At 48.2% G+C, this 17,740-nt stretch overlaps 1 protein-coding gene across 1 annotated transcript; it reads left to right on the top strand.

The window, feature by feature from the left end:
* The first annotated feature begins 3,801 nt into the window (after positions 1–3,801).
* Positions 3,802–16,301, top strand: HSPB8 (heat shock protein family B (small) member 8). The gene is made up of 3 exons (XM_050924157.1): positions 3,802–4,782; positions 10,441–10,504; positions 15,043–16,301. The coding sequence occupies exons 1-3, from the start codon at positions 4,398–4,400 to the stop codon at positions 15,200–15,202; spliced, it is 609 nt and encodes a 202-aa protein (XP_050780114.1). The 5' UTR covers positions 3,802–4,397; the 3' UTR covers positions 15,203–16,301.
* Positions 16,302–17,740: the final 1,439 nt, after the last annotated feature.

Here is a 17,740-nt window from a genome sequence, read left to right on the forward strand (position 1 = left end):
TCTGGTGCTGTCCATCTTCAATACATGACCAGCCCAGCGTAACTTGGTTGCGACATGCCTGGCTTTGAGCCCTGTTGTAACTGTCGCCTGCCATTTGATGCAGAGTATGGTACCACAGATGTTGTAAATGGAACTTCTCTAGAAGCTTTGGGTACTACTTGGTGTGAGCAAGGCTGCCAAAATTTGTCCCCAAGAGAGGCACTCATGGCCCCCATCAATCAGTAAATGGACCCACTAGCCTGGGGGTCATTAGGTAGATGGGGAAACAGTTTCAAATTCTACACCCTTATTCTACACCCCTGCCGTCCTGCTTCCCCCAATGCTGCTCTAGGAAGACGCTGGTGTAATCCCCTGAGAAGCGAAGCAGTTCAACCTGTGCCTCATTGGGGTCACGTAGCAGGCAGTCAGGAACTGTGATTTCATTCTGCCTTTTTGCTCATCGCCCTGATTCCCTCTCTAAACCCCCCTAGAAACGCTCCATTGACTGATTTGAGTGCGAAAAACTCGATTCTTGCTCTAGAGGTGACTAAGAGACGAAGTGGGGAGCTGCACTGCACTGACCTTGGGCCAGAGGGAAGTGTCCGCCTGGATCACGGCCCTGCTCCGTCCATGTTTCGTTACCGTCTCCGAGTCCCTCGCGCTGTGATTAGCCTGGCGGCTGAGGTAACAGTTGGAGTGTGGCCTGAGAGCTGAACATCACCACCTAGGACATGTCTGCTAACCAGTGACTCAGGAGCTGGAGGAGAACACAGTGGGTGGGGGCAGGAAGAGGTGGAATGATGGGCTGAAGTGAAGCAGAAGAAAAGAGAGGCAGGATCTCAGGCAACATGGCCGAGTGATGCCATCTGTTAGACACTGACTAGCTTCTGGAATAGTCTCAACAGGAAAGTGGGAGGAGCCCCATTTAGAGGATATACAGCAGGTGAATCCCGCATTGGCAGGAGAGTGCACTGGGCAACCGAATAGGCCCTATCTAGCCTCAATTCCTCGGTAAGGAGCCCTCGGCCTTTTTCAAACTACAGGCTAATTCTGGTTGAGCTGGGCATTCCCCTGCACCTCTGGGAGACATGCGAGCTCCAGGGGAGTGCAGGGCAACGCGAAAGCACTGGGGAAGCTCCGGGGCAGTGCAGGGCAGTGCGAAAGCACTGGGGAAGCTCCGGGACAGTGCAGGGCAACGCGAAAGCACTGGGGAAGCTCTGGGGGAGTGCAGGGCAGTGCGAAAGCACTGGGGAAGCTCTGGGACAGTGCAGGGCAACGCGAAAGCACTGGGGAAGCTCTGGGGGAGTGCAGGGCAGTGCAAAAGCACTGAGGAAGCTCTGGGGCAGTGTAAAAGCGCTGGGGAAGCTCTGGGGGAGTGTGGGGCAACGCGAAAGCACTGGGGAAGCTCTGGGGGAGTGCGGGGCAGTGCGAAAGCTCTGGGGAAGCTCCGGGGGAGTGCAGGGCAGTGCGAAAGCTCTGGGGAAGCTCCGGGGCAGTGCAGGGCAGTGCAAAAGCTCTGGGGAAGCTCTGGGGGAGTGCAGGGCAATGCGAAAGCACTGGGGAAGCTCCGGGGCAGTGCAGAGCAACGCGAAAGCACTGGGGAAGCTCCGGGGCAGTGCAGGGCAGTGCGAAAGCACTGGGGAAGCTCCGGGACAGTGCAGGGCAACGCGAAAGCACTGGGGAAGCTCTGGGGGAGTGCAGGGCAGTGCAAAAGCACTGAGGAAGCTCTGGGGCAGTGTAAAAGCGCTGGGGAAGCTCTGGGGGAGTGTGGGGCAACGCGAAAGCACTGGGGAAGCTCTGGGGGAGTGCGGGGCAGTGCGAAAGCTCTGGGGAAGCTCCGGGGGAGTGCAGGGCAGTGCGAAAGCTCTGGGGAAGCTCCGGGGCAGTGCAGGGCAGTGCAAAAGCTCTGGGAAAGCTCTGGGGGAGTGCGGGACAGTGCGAAAGCATTGTGAAGTCAGTCATTATTATGAGCCAATGATCTCACCCGGCCCTGTACCAGCACGCAGACTTCCTCTGCCCCCGCAGCCTGGCAGCCATGATCACTGGGCTTCTATAGGCCTTCGGTTCATTTCTGAAATGAAAGGCATTGAAAGCCAGCCCTTGGTAACTGCATGGAGACAACATGCCTTTCCGGATGCCTGGAGGGGGATGCATGACACTACTGAAATAAAATTCAGTTGCCAAACGGCAGGGAGGAGCAGGGTGATTTCCCTGCCCCTGGTGGTCACCCCCTGTGTAGCCTGTGCAGAGCCATCCCCGCCAGAGAGGCCCATGCTCAGGATTCTCCTGCACAGAGCAGTCAGACACATACACACCCCCAGTGCTACTGACAGCCCCAGCTGGGACTCGCTAGGGCTTTGGCAAGGTCTGTGAAGGTCAAATGCATCCCAGGCCAGTTTCAACAGAAGTTAAAGCAGCACTTTGTGGGCCCAGCCCCTGGAAGCCCTGGGGAGGCTTCCCATGCACTTCAAAGGGAGCTGGGGCTGAGGCAGACCCAGGAACAGAGACGTGTCTGGCCAGCCTTCAAAGGAGCAAGAACAAGGAGGATCTAGCAATGCGAGCCGGTCATGGTTCCTGCACCTCATGGGGAGGCAGGTGCAACTCTGCCTGGCTCAGCCTGCTCCATACTGTAATTATAGGCCGTAATCATGAGCAGAAGCGTCTTAGCTCCAGCTGGGCGCAGCAGCTGTGGGAGGGCAGGCGTGTGAGTGATGCAAATAGCACCTCCCTGGGTCTGTTAACGTTCTGGAGCTGGGGTGAGGCAAGCCGGAAACCTCCCTTGTTTGGCTGGGTTCAGCGCTCTAGAAGCTCCTAGCCACCTGCTAGGCCTGGCAGAGCAGAGTCCGTAGCTGCCCTGCACTGTCACTGGGAGAATCCCAGCACTTGGACACTCAGCATGGGGCAGCAGGGGAGCCTGGACCAGCCCTGAACTGGTACGACCCTGAGCAACGGTTTATCCAGTGCTCAGTTACCCACCATGCATCTCCCCAGAGCCCACTCCACTGCTCCCGGCACCAGCACCCATACAAGGGGCCAGCTGCAGAGACAGCATACTGAAGTGGGGCTCAATTCCCCCTGCCAAGCTCTGGGGGGACAAATGACACTTCCTATGCTGCTGCAGCCCTGGGAGGATTTGTGCCAAGGTGGGAGGGGGGCGATGCTGTTTGTACCACAGCCTCCTGCTTTGGGAGTGGCAAGTCACCCTGGCCAAACCCTCCCCAGCCAGTGCTGCCCCATCGTGTGGGGGGGGGGGCACCTGACACACATACTCTCTGGCTGGTTAGGGTACCCTGGGAGAAGCAGACCTAATCCAGGGCCCGACCTAGCTCTCAGTTGCCATGAAGCACTTGCTGTGGGATTGGTCTCCTAACCCCGACTGTAGTGGGGACTGGGCATCCGTGCCAGGGCTGAGTCAGCAGGCTGCTCTGCCACACAAGGACCCTCTTTAAAAGTCTGACCCCTTGCGCACAGCCCTAGATTGTCACTAACCCCAATACAGGCACCGAAACCACAAGGGAACGACTCACTAAACTGCAGGCACCTGGCTTAATCAGCCCCTCCTAACAGGTGTCCTTACAGTGAGAGGCGAGCGAGGGCTCTGATCAGCTTTTGAGCCGGGGAGTATTTTAAAATGATGACAGGAGGGGGGATGCAGTCAGCCCTGAAGCTATTCTGAGCATGTGGGCTGCTGTGGGCTAGGGAGGGAGCAAAGGCGGGGAGGGAGCAGAGCAGAAGGAGTGGCAAGTGAGGAAAGCTGCCTAAACTTGGCTGTCCCACGTAAGTATTCCCGGCCCAGTGGGAGAGGTCAGCTGTCACAGCACAGATTCTCCAAGGGTGTTTCATCCTCTCTAAAATACCCAGCTGACACGGCAAGGGTTGCAAAGCACAGCCCCCGGCCCCGAACTCCATATAAATAGAAGGCTCCCAGCTGGTTGGAATGTTAGAGAAGTTTCTCGACTCTGAGCACAAATGTTTATTTAAGCTCCTGCCAGGGATCAGAAGGCAAAGCAGCAGGTAGACCGAGGAAACAAGCGTCTTAAATTGGGGAGGTTCTCGCTCCCTCGGAGAGATTTTTCACCAAGGTATTTTTTTCTTCGCTCCCCCACTTCCTCTTGTGTGGAGTTTCAAAGAAACAGGATCCGTTTTCTCTCCTCTCGCTCCCTGCCTTTGAAATCTTTGATTCAGCCCTGATTTTTTTTTTATTGTGTCGGTTTTGGGGAACGGGTATAAACTAATATACACTGTCAGGATCCGGGCACAGCAGTTCCCCCCTCTGCTTTGGGTGAGTGGATGACTCAATCCTGGGAACTTTCTCAAGGGAAACTTTGCACTAAGGAACAGAAAAGGAAACATTGACATTCCTTGTGCGCTGGCAGTTTTGTCCTCACTCAGTGTTGTTTTTGACTTAGAAGAAAATCATGGCTGACGGCCAGATGCCCTTTTCCTGCCACTACTCCCCCAGGCACCGAAATGTCCGAGACCGATTCAGAGAGCCTGGCTTGTCCTCTCGACTCCTGGACGATGACTTCGGCATGTGCCCCTTCTCTGGGGACCTGACTGCGGACTTGCTGGACTGGGCTCGCCCACGGCTGACCAGTACCTGGCCCGGTCCACTGCGATCAGGAATGGCCCGAGCCTCTGGCATGCCCCCTCCTGGATACGGCTCCAGGTTTGGCAGTTACCCTGAAGGTCGGAGTCCTGCTCCCTTCTCTGGGGAGCCCTGGAAGGTGTGTGTCAACGTGCAAAGCTTTAAACCGGAGGAGCTGACAGTGAAAACCAAGGACGGCTATGTGGAAGTGTCAGGTGAGTGAGGGACAGGGAGCAGAGGAAGGGAAGCACAGGGGGGACGAAAAGGAACATAGAGAAATGGAAATAAATCTAGGTCCTAAAAACGAAAAAAAATCTTACAGAATCTAAGGTTCAGATGACTAATTCCAGGCCTTTCTGCCAATCCTAGGTAAGCTTTATTTTAACAAAGGAACATCCCCTGCAGCATGTGCACCCCAAACACTGCAGCCTGAGGCTGGGAAAATGAAATGTGACTGTTGAGGCTACTCCCAGCATCCAGACTGAGAGAAATAAAGGAGGTTAACAGGCATGAGGGGCCTGATTCTCCTTCTGCGTCCTCCAGTTTCACAGCAGTGGGACTCTATGGACTTTGATGGAGTTGTTCCTGATTTACACTGGTGTGAGGGGAGAATCAGGGCCTAGAGCAGGGATCGGCAATCTTTCAGAAGTGCTGTGCTGAGTCTTCATTTATTTACCCTAATTTAAGGTTTCATGTGCCAGTAATACATTTTAACGTTTTTGGACGGTCTCTTTCTATAAGTCTATAATATATAAGTAAACTATTGTTGTATGTAAAGTAAATACAGTTTTTAAAATATTTAAGAAGCTTCATTTAAAATTAAATTATAATGCAGAGCCCCCCGGAACAGTGGCCAGGACCCGGGCAGTGTGAGTGCCACTGAAAATCAGCTTGCGTGCCGTCTTCGGCACCCGTGCCATAGGCCAGTTTTGAAGAGCTAGGTTGTTATTAGCAAGGACATTCATTTCCTTAAACTGGATAGGGTGAAAGTCTAAGCAACGAGCAAGGGGTGAGATTTTCAAAGCTGCCTAAGGATTGGTAAATTGAGTGTCCAAAGCACATAGGTAACTTTGAAAATCTCAGCCCAGAAAAGCATAGAGCATTCACTGCTATACAGGAGGAACCTGCACACACTTGTTGCCTGGTTACTGTGCTGGACACAGGATGAAATCCTACACAGCAGGTAGCTCTGTCCAGGGCAGAGCACAGTGAGCGCAGACTGAGACCTGGGTCTGTTTCTCCTCTGGCAACACTTGTCATGCCAAACAAGTCTCACTGGGTTAAACTGAAGTGATTAGTCCCCATGAAGTCAATAGCACCAATCATGGCAGGGTTGGGCCCCAAGACAATTATGTTAATTCCAGAGTTTCTGGTCCCAAGGGGAAATTCCTTTAAAGGGACAGTGTCTCGCTAACAGTGTCCTCAGGCATTCAGCAGCTACCAGCAGTCAGGAATGCTGCAATGATCCTACTCTCCACCCCTCCCCCAACCAGGAACAGGTCCTAAAGGGGCAGGACAACCAGACAAAAGGAACAGGAGGAGGAAGGGGGCTGGAAACAGAGATGACCAGAAAGAGTTAAGTGGCGTTTTTAAAATAAGGGAGGATTAACAATTGAGGGGGGGGGAGCACATACATTGTGCAATTGAGTTAGAGAAAGGTGATGGAAACAGAACATAACTGGGAAACAAAGGGAGAAGTTAACAGAGCAGAAACAACAAAAGAAATAACCTGGGAAAGGGGGAAAAAACCTTTCTTTATGTGATGTCTAATTGTTAATTCATTTAGCATCTCCTGCAATAACTTTGATGATGGAGCCAATTCACTGGCACTCAATGAGGAGGCCATAAAAATTCTATTGTGATTTCCCAGCAATTAATGTAGCATTAAAAATAATGTGTTACCAGGAAAACATAAAGTGGACAAAAAAAAAAAAGACCTGCTGAGATTCTCCCTGCACAACCCTGCTAGCAAGTGCCAAGGCGAGAAAGAAAAGTAAAAAAAAAAAAACAAACCAGGGCTGGCTCTTCAGCTGTTGTGAATCAGTGTCGCTCCTTTGACTTGAAAAGAGCCCTGCTGATTTACACCAGCTGAGGATCTGCTTCACAGAGCTGAGCTGCAAGTGCTCTGGTGAACTGCACCAGCCCCTGGGGAAGGAAGTTGGAGGCTTATGCTGGGGATAGGGAAGGAAGAGGAGCAGGCCGCTCCTGGCATGGCAGGAGTCCAGAGAGATCTGCTTCCAGTCTGAAGTGTCAGGAGCAAGACTGGTCATGCAGCAAAACAGTGTAAAACCATTGGAGCGCAATGACCCATCAAGCTACAGTGGGCAAAAGTATTGGGAAAATCTTATGCTGACAGAAGGTTAGACTACGGCAGCTTTCTGGATCTCATCAGGCTTGGATTTCTATGATTCAAAGGTTTCAGGAAACCATAGCAAAAGTGACCATAACCAGGATTAAGGCTAGGGAGAGCAGGAGAGAGCTCTTGCTTGCCAAGTCTTGCCACAGAAGCAGGGTAACTACGAGGAAAGGTTTTCCTCCTTGCAGAAGGGACTTCTGCACTAGAGCAGGGATGAACCTGTGGGATTCTGGCTGACAAACTCTCTTTTAAAGTGACAAATAAGCTTTATGAACTGGATGAACCAAACAAAATGCCCCCTCCCCCCCCCCGGAGCATGCTGGGGGAGAAGGTTCGTCCTTGTGGTTGGGAACTGATCATGTCTGAGCTGCCTGCTGGTAGTAGCCTCCCCTGGGAACATGGTCTGGTGCTTGATGCCTGCTCTTTGGGCCACTTCCGCCATGGAATATGACGGTGGTAACTCCTTCTAGCACATGAAGTCAATGGGAGTTGCATCCACTGTGAAAGGGAACCAAGGAGCAGCAGCTAGAAACCAGTTTTCTTCCTGCTGTGTTTGACTTTGGGGTGGTTCTTTCCGGGGGGGAAGCACTCCACGCTGCATAAATAGATTTAGTGGCTTATGGTGAGTTCTGCCACTGGGTCAGCAGCAGCAGCAGACGCAGCCGGGGGCTGATTCAGGGCTAGCTGGAGTGGTGCAGAGAACTGATTCTTTTTGGCTCACTGGCCAAACCGAAAAAGTAGGGGTGAGGGTGGGGATGGAGAATCGTTTTGGGCCAAACTAAATGTTTTTTGTTTTATTTTTGGATTTTTGTACATTTAAAACAATAATCAAGTAAAATTTGAAAGAAAAAATCATTTCAAATTTAAAAAATAATCCAAACATTTGCTATAATAGCTGAACCAAACATTTTGATTTTTTCAGACCTGGGGGAAGGAGTGACTGAAACAGCGAATTCTACACACATTCACAAAATGTTTAGGTGTCCGTATCTTTCAATGAAGAGAGGTTTTTTGTCTGTCTGAAGCATTTCATCCAGCTCCATTCTGGACGCTGGCTGGATGCTGCCACCCTAGCATTATTCTGATTTATGCAGATGTGAGATCGCAGTCAGGCCAGTTTGATTATTATTCCACATCTATACGGTAGTATATTTACCAGAGGCCTCTGATCTATACATCTGCCAGGAAATGAAGACTTACAGAGCATCCACTTGGATTTTAAACTTGCATTTAAACACAGAAACAAGACCCAGGGTTTTCTGCCATTCTGTTGCTTTGCAGATAGGCTCTAGGTTTAATTAGATACATTGTCCCAGAACAAGCAGCAATTATGTTTCACCCTTAGTACTGGTCTCTGACACAGGATGTTCCAATTAATCCGTGCACTACATTCTGGAATTTAACCCTGTAGTTGCTGAATTAGACTATTGAGCATTATGTAGCAGAGGGTGCTTATCTGTCCATTATTAATAGCTAAGGAGCACCCAAAGTGTGCCAGATACTTTCCAGACAAATAAGAGGGCAACAGTGTGACCACTTCATGAGATTTTATTGAGAGTCTCATGCTACTTAGTGATTTTTTCCTTAAAGCCCCAGCTCCTGGAGGCATGGGATCAGATGAGACTCTCAGCTGTTATTACACAATAAAAGTAACTCTCTAGCCCTCCTGGCTGTGAAGTGTGGAAATGTGGCCCGAGTGTGACCCTAAAGACTCAAAAGCATTTTTTTCCAATGATTGTTAAGCCAATGCCATGATTTGGCGAGGGAGGGGATTTTTAAACACATAGGGTTGGCAAAACCAGGATGACTGAGTGAGCAGGGAAGTTCAGCTCACCTTGTTAATTCCAGGTTTCGTTCAATTGTTATGCTAGTATAGCATACCATGGCCACATACAGATAGCTTTCCCATAGTCATTCCATGCCTTCAGCACCCAAAACACAGGTCTTCACCACCTGGGCTGCAAGGGGAGCTCCACCAGCTAAAGGAGAGCCTGGTCAGGAGGAAGACCTGGAAGAGCAGAGAAAGAAGCTGCCTGCTCTAGCGTTTCTAGGACCACCCAGTAGAGGGAGACAAATCACATGTATTGGCATACTCAACTTGCTGGAAGGTTAGGGAACTGGGGTCAAAGGCCTTTGAAGGAGATTGCCTTTAAGGAAGGATTTGAAATAGAAGAAGGTGGAAGTGCGGACTGTCACAGTCCTCCACAAAATGTAGCCTCAATTCTTCGGCTACTGCTACTTCTCTAAGTCTCCCACACTGTATCACCCTTGGATTCATGACCATTTTCCATAACACTGGGTAGGAGTCTCTCTAGGGCTGATAATCTGATGGGCATAGGTGGCGGTACAGGACATGCTTCAGCTGCTGTGGGATCTGCACCCATTCTTACATGCATTCAAATGTTCAGGTGCTTCCGCAAAGCTAGCCTGGAACTATCCCCATTGTCTGGGGCTCTGTGCTCATTACAGCAATACGAAGCAACCAGCAGTGTCAGCAAACCAGAACCCATCAAGGCCTCACCTGTCAACGCTTCAAGTTATTTAAACTCTCTTGCCTGTGAATTCTAAATAGATTTTCCTAGTTGTTTTATTGATCTGTCCCAACCTCCAGCTGTTCAAACAGTCTCATTCTGCTACGCGAACACCTTGCTACCCTTCATTCTAAGGATCTTCTTTAACCCACAATTTGTGTCACCGCCCACCACCTCCATTCCTTCTCGCTACACAACCTTTGACTTGCTCTGATCATTCTAGGACGCTGAGACCTTTGGATCGGGGACATTGCAGGGCTTGTTGAAACCCAGTAGCAAAGCTCCCATTGGCTTTAATGTTGCAAGAACAGGGCCTCCGCGAGCACAGCCCAGTTAGCCTATTCCTGTTTTGGACCTGTAGTACACAGAGGTGAGACTAGGTTTTTCTGTATTTGCACCATCTAGAACCTGGATCGTCCACATGCTTTTGGCTCTAATAAGATTAGGCTTTCAGCAAAGGTTGTCTTAGAGCAGTGCTCCTCAACCTCTTCCATACCTACCCATCTCCCTGGAACCTCCATCCCATCTGGCTAGGATCCTCTCCCATTTAGCATTATGAAAAGGGTAGGGCAGTCTTGAGCCCATGACACCTGCTTATGGCTCGACATTGAGAACCTGGGCCTGAGTATCTTCTCACGTTGATGGAAATCAGGACCAACTCCACTGAAGCCAATGTAGTTACATTGGTGTAAGGGAGAGCAGAATTAGGCCCACTAACCTAGATGCAGAAGGCAGAGTTTCTTCTCCCACGGTGCCTGTTTGCTGTTAAATTTTGGGCTTAGTACTGCATGTTCCTTCACCATCAGCTTCTCCTCACGTTATTTTTCTTTTAGGAGGCTCTTGCAGAAGCAAGAGCTTTGCTGAGTCAAACTGTGAAGGGAGATTTGAACACGGGGCAGGGGTGGAGAATCTGAGTAGAACTTTTTTTGCATGTTGGTAAAACAGCTGTCTGAGACACTGTTGTTGTGTGTTCCTGTCCCCTCCAGGCAAACATGAAGAGCAACAGGAAGAAGGAGGAATAGTATCCAAGAACTTCACCAAGAAAATCCAGTATGTATAATATACACCGTGGTTTCTCAGTTACTACTTATGTGGCTTGCCCACACGGGGCTCTCACTCCACAGAGGAGACCAGGGCTTAGGAATGATGACGAGTCTCTTATTTCTGAGAGCATGAAATGATTTTCTGAGCAAGCAATCAAGCTACTCTCCCTCAGCTCCCTGTGATCCCCCAATGGCCAGGGTCTGCTCTCAGATGATCTGGGTCCCACTGATTATAATGGGATAGGCCCATGGGCAGATTGTGCCCCTGAGGTTGATATGGATGCGAAAGTCCTGTTACTAGGCGTGTACTGCTGGGGAAACAGGTAACCTCACTAGCTTGAAAGGGTGGCCTGCAAGTGCATGTATTGGAGTCAATTACTGAACCTGAATGTAATACCGAGACCAATGCTGAAATTACTCCCTAATACAGAGGTCAGCCCTGCAAGAAGCCATCAGCTGCATCCCCTTCAGCAGGACCCCCCAGCATTGACTCTATGGGCTGAGATTTTCAAGGCTGCCTTGGTGATTTGGAGTCCGCATTCCCACTGAAATGAATAGTTGTGTATCTAAAGCCCCTGGACAGCTTTGAAAACCGCAGCCATAAAGTCTGATTCCTTGCGCAGCTAGGTGGGAAACATAAATCAGTGAGATGTGTTTGAAAAGTGTTGAATTCCCTGCCCGCAAACCACATTCCTTCAAGCTTTGTTATTACAAGCCCAAGTCTGTGTTGGCACCAGGGATTGTGGGGGCCAAGCTCACCCTTGTGTAATCGTATTGACTTCAGTGGAGTTACATCATGAGTGAATTTGGACCAATGACTCCACAATATATTTTGAACTATTTGAGAACATGAGTAATAATAACAAAAAAAAAAAAAAAAAAAACCACATAAGTCCCTAGTACTTTCACTGTGCGAATGATTCACACTCCAGAACTTTCTGAAATTTAAAGCCACAAGACTGCACAGCTGCTGGCAACACTCTTGCCTCTCACCAGTTCAAATTCAGCCCAGCCTGATAGTGGCAGGGAAAGGTATTTCCACTTGGTGTGTCCAGCTCCTACTGAACAAGTGCCCATGCGAAAACAGGCAAGAAAAGAAGCCAAAGACGACAAATTCCTCTCTTACCCCTGGAGGTGGTCCCTTTGAGTCAGGAGTGAGGCTAAATGTCATTCCAAACAAACCCCCAGGCCCAAACGCTCCCAAAATTCACTGCTGACTTCTAGAGAACAGGTCAAATCAAAACCCAGCTCCAAATTTCCCTCTGCTTCAGAGCAGGTTAAATCTGATTGCAAACTTGTGTCAAAATATTTTAAGGAAACGCCTGTTGATGGGGAAACTGAATTCGTATTAAACCAAGTCAGGAGACCTAGGTTCTATTCCCGTCCCTGTCATTGACCTGCTGTGTCACTTAAACCGCTCTGTGCCTCAGTTTCCCCATCTGCAAAACAGGATTAATGCCTTACCCAGCTTTGAAATGTACTTTAAGGTCTATAGGCAAAATGCTGTATAGCAGGGCCCAGTGTTAGAAATCAACAAACATCCGACAATTCCAAGCTCTAAGTCTACTACCTTACAGTTTCTTTCCACCACGAAGGCACACGTTGTGGCTGGGGTGTCAGTGTTTTACCGTAATCCGTACATTTAATCTTAAGCTTCCATAGAATACAGACAGGGCTAGACTTGCATGTCACAACATGTTTTGCAAATATCCTTTCCATTACCAGGAAAGCCAAAGCTGGACAGGGCAGGTTGGAGGGGAACAAGGCTGGACAAATGAGCAGGGTTACAGAAGCTGGGCATTTTCAGCTCACAGCAGGACTTGACAGATTTATTTCCTGTGATATTCCTGGCTGTGGTTGATCAAGTCCCATGGTGGATCTGTAACACAAGGCGAATGTCTCATTAGCTCATGCTGCTTATAAATATTTCATGACTAAGGCAAAACAAAAGATCTCTTCTTAACGCCTACCCAGCTGTAATCTGAACTATGGTTATTGTGACTGTATTTTTTTGGAACTGGCTGGAATGATCATATTAGGGGAAATAAAGAGAAGGGGTGGGGAGCAAAGAAATTACATCATAACCTGCAAAAACCAGAAGGACAGGAGAAGTCAAAACTATCAGGAAAAAAGATACTCAGCCACAAAAAAAAAAAGTTGTCATTCAATATATTTTTTTTAACTCGCAAAAATTGCTCCCTCTTTAAAAGACAGTAAAAAAGGGAAATGAAGGCCCCAGGCCAGGAAAACAGTTAGGAATGTTTATAATTTAAATAGTGGTCACTGGAACAGCTCCTGTTTGAAGTTAGGCATGTGCTCAGGTGCTTGGCTGGACTGGGACCAAGGCCCTGGGTGACTTGCATTGCACTTTTCAGTGGGGCCACGGCATTTGTTTCACAACAAGTGAGAGGTAACAGGTCCATTGACTTTTCCTTTAAAAGGCTCCTACTTGTTGCCTGGTGAAACTATCTGATAAAAACTGGTAACAGGAGGAGCTTTTTTAGGATAATGCAAATGGGTCAGGCTGGTCAGTGTGGCCATCAGTGAAATGAGATCCTCTTGTGCTCGGATACTAGTTTCCCCCCTTCAGCCCTTGAAAAAAAAGGTTATTTCTGCCCTCAAATCTCAGAATCACTTTACCAGACCTCCTCTGTGTATCCAGCCTCCCCCCCGCCGCACCCTTTCCTGTCTTCTGCAGCATGATGCCAGAGGTGACACCTTGGGTCTGAGTCTGCTGTCACTTGCACTGGTGTAAGTCAGGAGTAAAAGCTCTGATGTCAGTGGAGTTACCTGCGTGAGATCATACTCGGGCCCCTTGCTACCAGCCCAGCAGTCAGTGTGTTGGTGCATACAGAGCCAAGTGCTGCCCGGCCAGTGCTAAGCTTGAGTAAATGGACAAGGAGCAAAGCAGCTGAGTGGGGCTATGGAGGCAGGATTTCCCCCCTCTAATGCAGGAGTGTCACGGAGTGGCTGCGCTCCTGGCACTAGCAGTGTCCGTGGGCTGTAATAGCCTCTGGGGGACACGTGTTCCCTGGTCAGAGTGGATTTAGGTTTCTGGCTCTGTGGCCATTCCCTTGCCAAGCCCCCAAAACTAGACACCCAGGGCCCAATTACCATTGTCCTGCACCTTGCTCCCTCCTTTAAACCAGTGCCAGAGTTTACCAGTCACAATGAATGGTGCAAATGGTGAGCCACGCTGCAGAGCAGGTGAGGGTCCAATCCACAGAGTTCAGAATGATGGAGTTCTTTGGAAATCAAAATTGAACCAAACTTTGCACGGAGGCTTCTCTGCCCAGATGCTAAATGCAAGCAAGCCTGTCTGTCTGAATACAAACTGGTTGGGTAACATTGGAGACAACAGTATGAAAGCAGATTTACGCTACTCAGCCCAGGCAAGTTTAGTAACCAGTCAGAGAGGCTCCTTATTTGGGCATGTTGGGTTTTTTGTTTTGTTTTGGCCATGACGCAGGCTGTGATATAAAGATGATTTACTTGTGCTTTGCAGAAGCTCAAGCTGCATAAACTGTGAGTGGTGTCCAGTCAAACATGTCTGCAGGGGAGATTAAACAGGGAGCCTTATAGTGAAAAGAGAGGCTAAGAGAGGTCTTTAAACATCCACAGAACAGGCACAGTACTAATAATGAATAATACAAGGCATTACCAATTCTCTGTGCAGGTAAATGAGTTTCTGGGTCTGCTTGAGGTTTATTAATTTAATTTAAATAATTTTGTACATCTCTATATGGTTTTTCCATCTCAGGTTCTCTTTACAAACATTAATCAATCTAGCCTCATAAGAGCCCATGATGTATGTAAATACTATCACTACCATTTCACATACGGGGAAATTGAGGCCCAGAGAGATCTATTTAAGTGACTCAGTCAGGTCTGTGCCAGGGATGGCTAAGGATCCCAAGACTCTTGACTCCCCGTCCTGGGCATTAGCCACAGGACCATTCTTCTTAACCACCTTTAGCCCAATTTATTAGTAACCATATTCTCTGAAAGTGACACTGGCTAGACCCATTCCACGAATGTGGATTTCCACTGGTGCGTGCAATACAATATAAGGATAGATTGCCAAGAAAAATATACAGCTCAATAACTCAAATGTGCCCCACAATATTTAATTGCTCTTTATTAGGAAAAGTGAGCCTGCCACAATATTTGTTAACCTTGAATAATGGAGACATTTTACGTGACTTGATGGTCTCTACAGCTGAACTATCTTACTATGGTTAATAGTCAATTCATTGAGAGACATGCATCTGCTTTTCTATGGAGCAGCTGTGTTCTCCAGCAGCCATTTTGGCTGTTCCCAGGCAGGGTTTACCAGTGGAAAATACAAAGGACAGATAAGTCAGTAATGGTGTAGGAGCATAGGATGCTGTGATGCCAAAATGGAATGCCCATAAAGCCCAGTTTGGAAAATACAACACAGGTAACAGCCGCAAGTGCTTGTCTAAAAACTACAGGGGAAAGCAATGTAGTGGACGCTGAAGAAAAGTGATTGGCAGCCCCATAATTTTCCATTCCTCTTTTCAGACTTCCATATGAGGTGGATCCTGTCACAGTTTTTGCTTCCTTATCGCCAGAGGGTCTGCTGATCATTGAAGCTCCGCAGATCCCTCCCTACTGCCAGTACGGAGACAGCAGCTATGGCAACGAGATCCCAATGGACAGCCAAGAAGCAACCTGTGCTTAAAGTGTCTTCCCCATTCCCTTTCTTCCCACTCCCTCCCTGAAAAGATTTCTCTCCAATTCCAGACGTGATTGCGTTAGCTGAAAGGAAGCGTACATTGGATATTTTCTTAAAGGGTCGTGTTTCCTCACATTTTACAAACATGTTCTTGTTCTAATCAGATTGATTTTGCACTGGGAGAAGGTGGTTGACTGTAAGCCTCCAGTACCACTACTAACGTTGTTCTTTGTCATACGGTTGCACCTAGATGGGCTAAGAGTGCTCAGAGCCCTGTTGTGCTAGGCACTCGACATACTAACAGTCGTAGACAGTCCCTGTCCCAGTGAGCTTACAACCGAAATAGGCGAGACAGATGAAGGATGGGAGGTGAAGTGACTTACCTGAGGTCATACACAAGGTCATTGGCAGAGCCAAGAACAGAACCTAGGCCTCTTGACATCTAGTTGAGTGCCTTAATTACTAGACCAAACTGCACTTCCCTATTATTGGTCACTTATTTTTCTCCGGTAGCTGCCACTGACCAGCATGGGGCAGAGAACTTACCACAGCAAGGTCCAAGCAGTGGTTGAAATCCCCTTACAAACTGCTCCCGGGCTCTGATCCTAGCGAGTCTTATTGAAACTGGAGTAGATAACTCCATAGCTCCAACTTCTCTTCTCGACACTTCCCCCTCAGCAATAAGTATCCAATCCAGTCCACAGATTCACCAAGGTTTTATAGAGGTCTTACATGCTCCAATATTGTTTCTGTTTATCAGACAGAACAAAGTGGATGTCGTCTTTATTATTATTTTGCTATATGTTAGAGATGGAATATTTATGACAATATCAAAAATCTTTTCTCCTCTTCAATTCAAATGCAACTCTATAGTCATACCAATTGTGCATCTTTTTCTTTGTCCTTATTTGAACTGCTCTTTAAACAGCCTCTTGCCAGCATCTGCACTAGCCATGGAAAGATGTTGTTGCTTCGTAGACAGACAAACGGACAGATCTGACATATTTCAAAATGTAAATTGTGTGCATGTTTGGAACCTTTTTTCCAAAGAGGATTTGTGCTTTTATTGGACAAACTTGATGAATAAAATTAGTTGACATTCTTAGCTGTTGTGTTTGTCTTTCCAGAAACCAACTAGGATTTGATTGGTTTGGGGGAGGGCAGAAAGCCGAGTCTCCAAAGGAGGAGAGTTTCATGGTGGGAGTTGTAGGGTGAGACAGGAGGTAAGTTAGGTTGAGCTGGTCGAGAATTTTACAATGATACTTCTTTTTGGATGGAAAATGCAGTTTTTTGCGAAATCAAAAATTTCCATGGGGATCATATATGTGTTGCTGACTTTTTTTAATACTCTGCCTGGAAAACAAACACAATATTACTTTTTGCATCAGTTTGACATTCATCTGTCTGTCTGAGCTGCCACGGTGCCGAGTGGGAGTTATAGACTCATGCTTCCATTTGCCTCTGTGGGCCAAGCTCTTCAGCTGAACTGTACATCTAGCGATGCACCGTAATCTCCCCTCTGGTTGAACTGCTGCAGTGCATCATGGGAGTCACATGATCATAATGTATCATGGGAGATGCAGTCCAGCCAGGGAACCTGGCCCATAGAGGAGACAACAACTCCCATAAGGCACTGCAGCAGCTCAGAAAGACAGATTAATGTTGAATCCAGTAGAAACAAAACACTTCAGTTTGGTTCCACAAACCATAATGTTCGGACACTTCTGAATCGAAGTGTTTCAGAACTTCCCATTCCATGAAAAATGTTGATATTTTTACTTTTTATCCTGACTCTGGACAAAAAGAAATTTCAAAATATCAGAATCTTCCACGTGCTAGAAACTCTGATTTTCAACAAGCTCTACTGTTAGGGGTTTAATGGTCCCAGTGTCTCCCTCATGCATACTACAATGCTGCAAAATGGGAGTGTTACTGGCAAAATAATTTTCCCCATAACAACTATGCTGAATGTTCTCCAGTTCAGACATTCCCATCCGGCGCACTTCTTATCAGTACAAGGCCCTGATCCTACTAGAACTCGTAAACAAATTGCAGCCAGTTAGTGACATGGGTGATGTCCTCAGACAATATGGTTAATACTTGGGTGGAAACTATGGCAGTTAACCATGGCAGCAGCCTAGGCTGATATGTGTCCCTCTTGCTGTAAGCAGGTCTCACCACTGGGGTTTGCCCATATGGACAGAACCCCCTGCAACCACGTTCCTGAATCTTCTCTGTTCTGGGTGCAGCAGGAAATCCCAGCATGCCTTGCCCCAGGTGGTGCTGGGGTCTTTCTAGGAGCAGGAATCTATCGCCTACTGAGACATAGTGATGGGCTGCACAGAGCCTGTCCCTCAGCTGGTGGGGAAAGAGTTAACCCCCTTTCCCATAAGCCAGGCCACAGCTGTGCATCCTCAGTGTAAAGCTGGTTAGGAGAAGGTAGAGCCAGCTCTGAGGACGAGAAAGCCCAACTCCTCACACTCTGTATAAGGGACCAGGTGGGTGGGTTCGGTGAAGTGATTGAGCAGATTGACAGCAGAACCA

The sequence above is a fragment of the Gopherus flavomarginatus genome, chromosome 15 (genome assembly GCF_025201925.1).
Source record: "Gopherus flavomarginatus isolate rGopFla2 chromosome 15, rGopFla2.mat.asm, whole genome shotgun sequence".
NCBI classification, from domain to species: Eukaryota; Metazoa; Chordata; order Testudines; family Testudinidae; genus Gopherus; species Gopherus flavomarginatus.

Coding starts and splice junctions, on each gene's coding strand:
- HSPB8 (XM_050924157.1), top strand. CDS start 4,398: ATGGCTGACGGCCAGATGCCCTTTTCCTGCCACTACTCCCCCAGGCAC. Junction 4,783..10,440: donor CGGCTATGTGGAAGTGTCAG/GTGAGTGAGGGA, acceptor TGTCCCCTCCAG/GCAAACATGAAGAGCAACAG. Junction 10,505..15,042: donor AACTTCACCAAGAAAATCCA/GTATGTATAATA, acceptor TCCTCTTTTCAG/ACTTCCATATGAGGTGGATC.